General features: G+C 61.6%; 1 protein-coding gene across 1 annotated transcript in view; it reads left to right on the top strand.

Annotated features, from left to right (window-relative positions):
- The window catches only part of LOC106899245, a gene marked incomplete at its 5' end in the record, with an annotated part of 63,441 nt that overhangs the window by 20,580 nt on the left and 42,173 nt on the right, over positions 1 to 688 (top strand). Inside the window, one exon of the mRNA XM_014960990.1 lies at positions 4 to 81. Coding sequence (XP_014816476.1) covers positions 4 to 81 — 78 coding nt within the window. The remainder of the gene's footprint in view (positions 1 to 3; positions 82 to 688) is intronic.

Raw genomic sequence — 688 nt, 5'->3', positions numbered from 1 at the left:
CAGGAGGAGGAGGAGGAGAGCAAGAGGCCGAAGACTCTGAGCGACAGCTACGAGCTCTCCACTGACCTGCAGGACAAGAAGGTACCTCGGGGACATCTGGGGACAACCCCCCCTGACACCCCCACCCCGCCACGGGAGGGTCCCCGGCCATCCCCACATCCATGTGTCCCATGTCCATGTGTCCCATGTCCACATGTCCGTGTGTCCCGTGTCCCCATGTCCATCTGTCCCATGTCCCCAACACCAGCCCCATGTGATGGTCCACCAGCCCCATATGAAGGTTACCAACCCCACAAGATGGTCACCAACCCCATACGTGGTGGTCCCCAGCCATGTGTGATGGTTCACTGTCCCCATGCGAGACCCTGTCCCTGCGCGAGGCCACCGTGCCCCCTCCCCGGTGCCACCTCCATTGCCCCAAGTTTTGTCTCACCTGTGACCTTCTCCTGCCCTGTCCCCTCCCTGTCCCCTGTCCCCATCTCTGTGTCCTCCTCATCCCCATCCATGTCCCCATCTCCCCGTCCATGACCCCATCCATATCCCCATCCATGTCCCAATGGCCATGTCCCTATGCCTGTCCCCATGACCCCATCCCATCTCCCCATCTCCATGTCCCCATCTCCCCATCCATGACCCCATCCATGTCCCCATCCCCATCTCCCCATCCCATCTCCCCATCCCCATGTCC

Source organism: Calidris pugnax, unplaced genomic scaffold, assembly GCF_001431845.1.
Source record: "Calidris pugnax isolate Ruff unplaced genomic scaffold, ASM143184v1 scaffold646, whole genome shotgun sequence".
Classification (NCBI taxonomy): Eukaryota; Metazoa; Chordata; class Aves; order Charadriiformes; family Scolopacidae; genus Calidris; species Calidris pugnax.
This window is presented reverse-complemented; position numbering and strand designations above follow the sequence as displayed.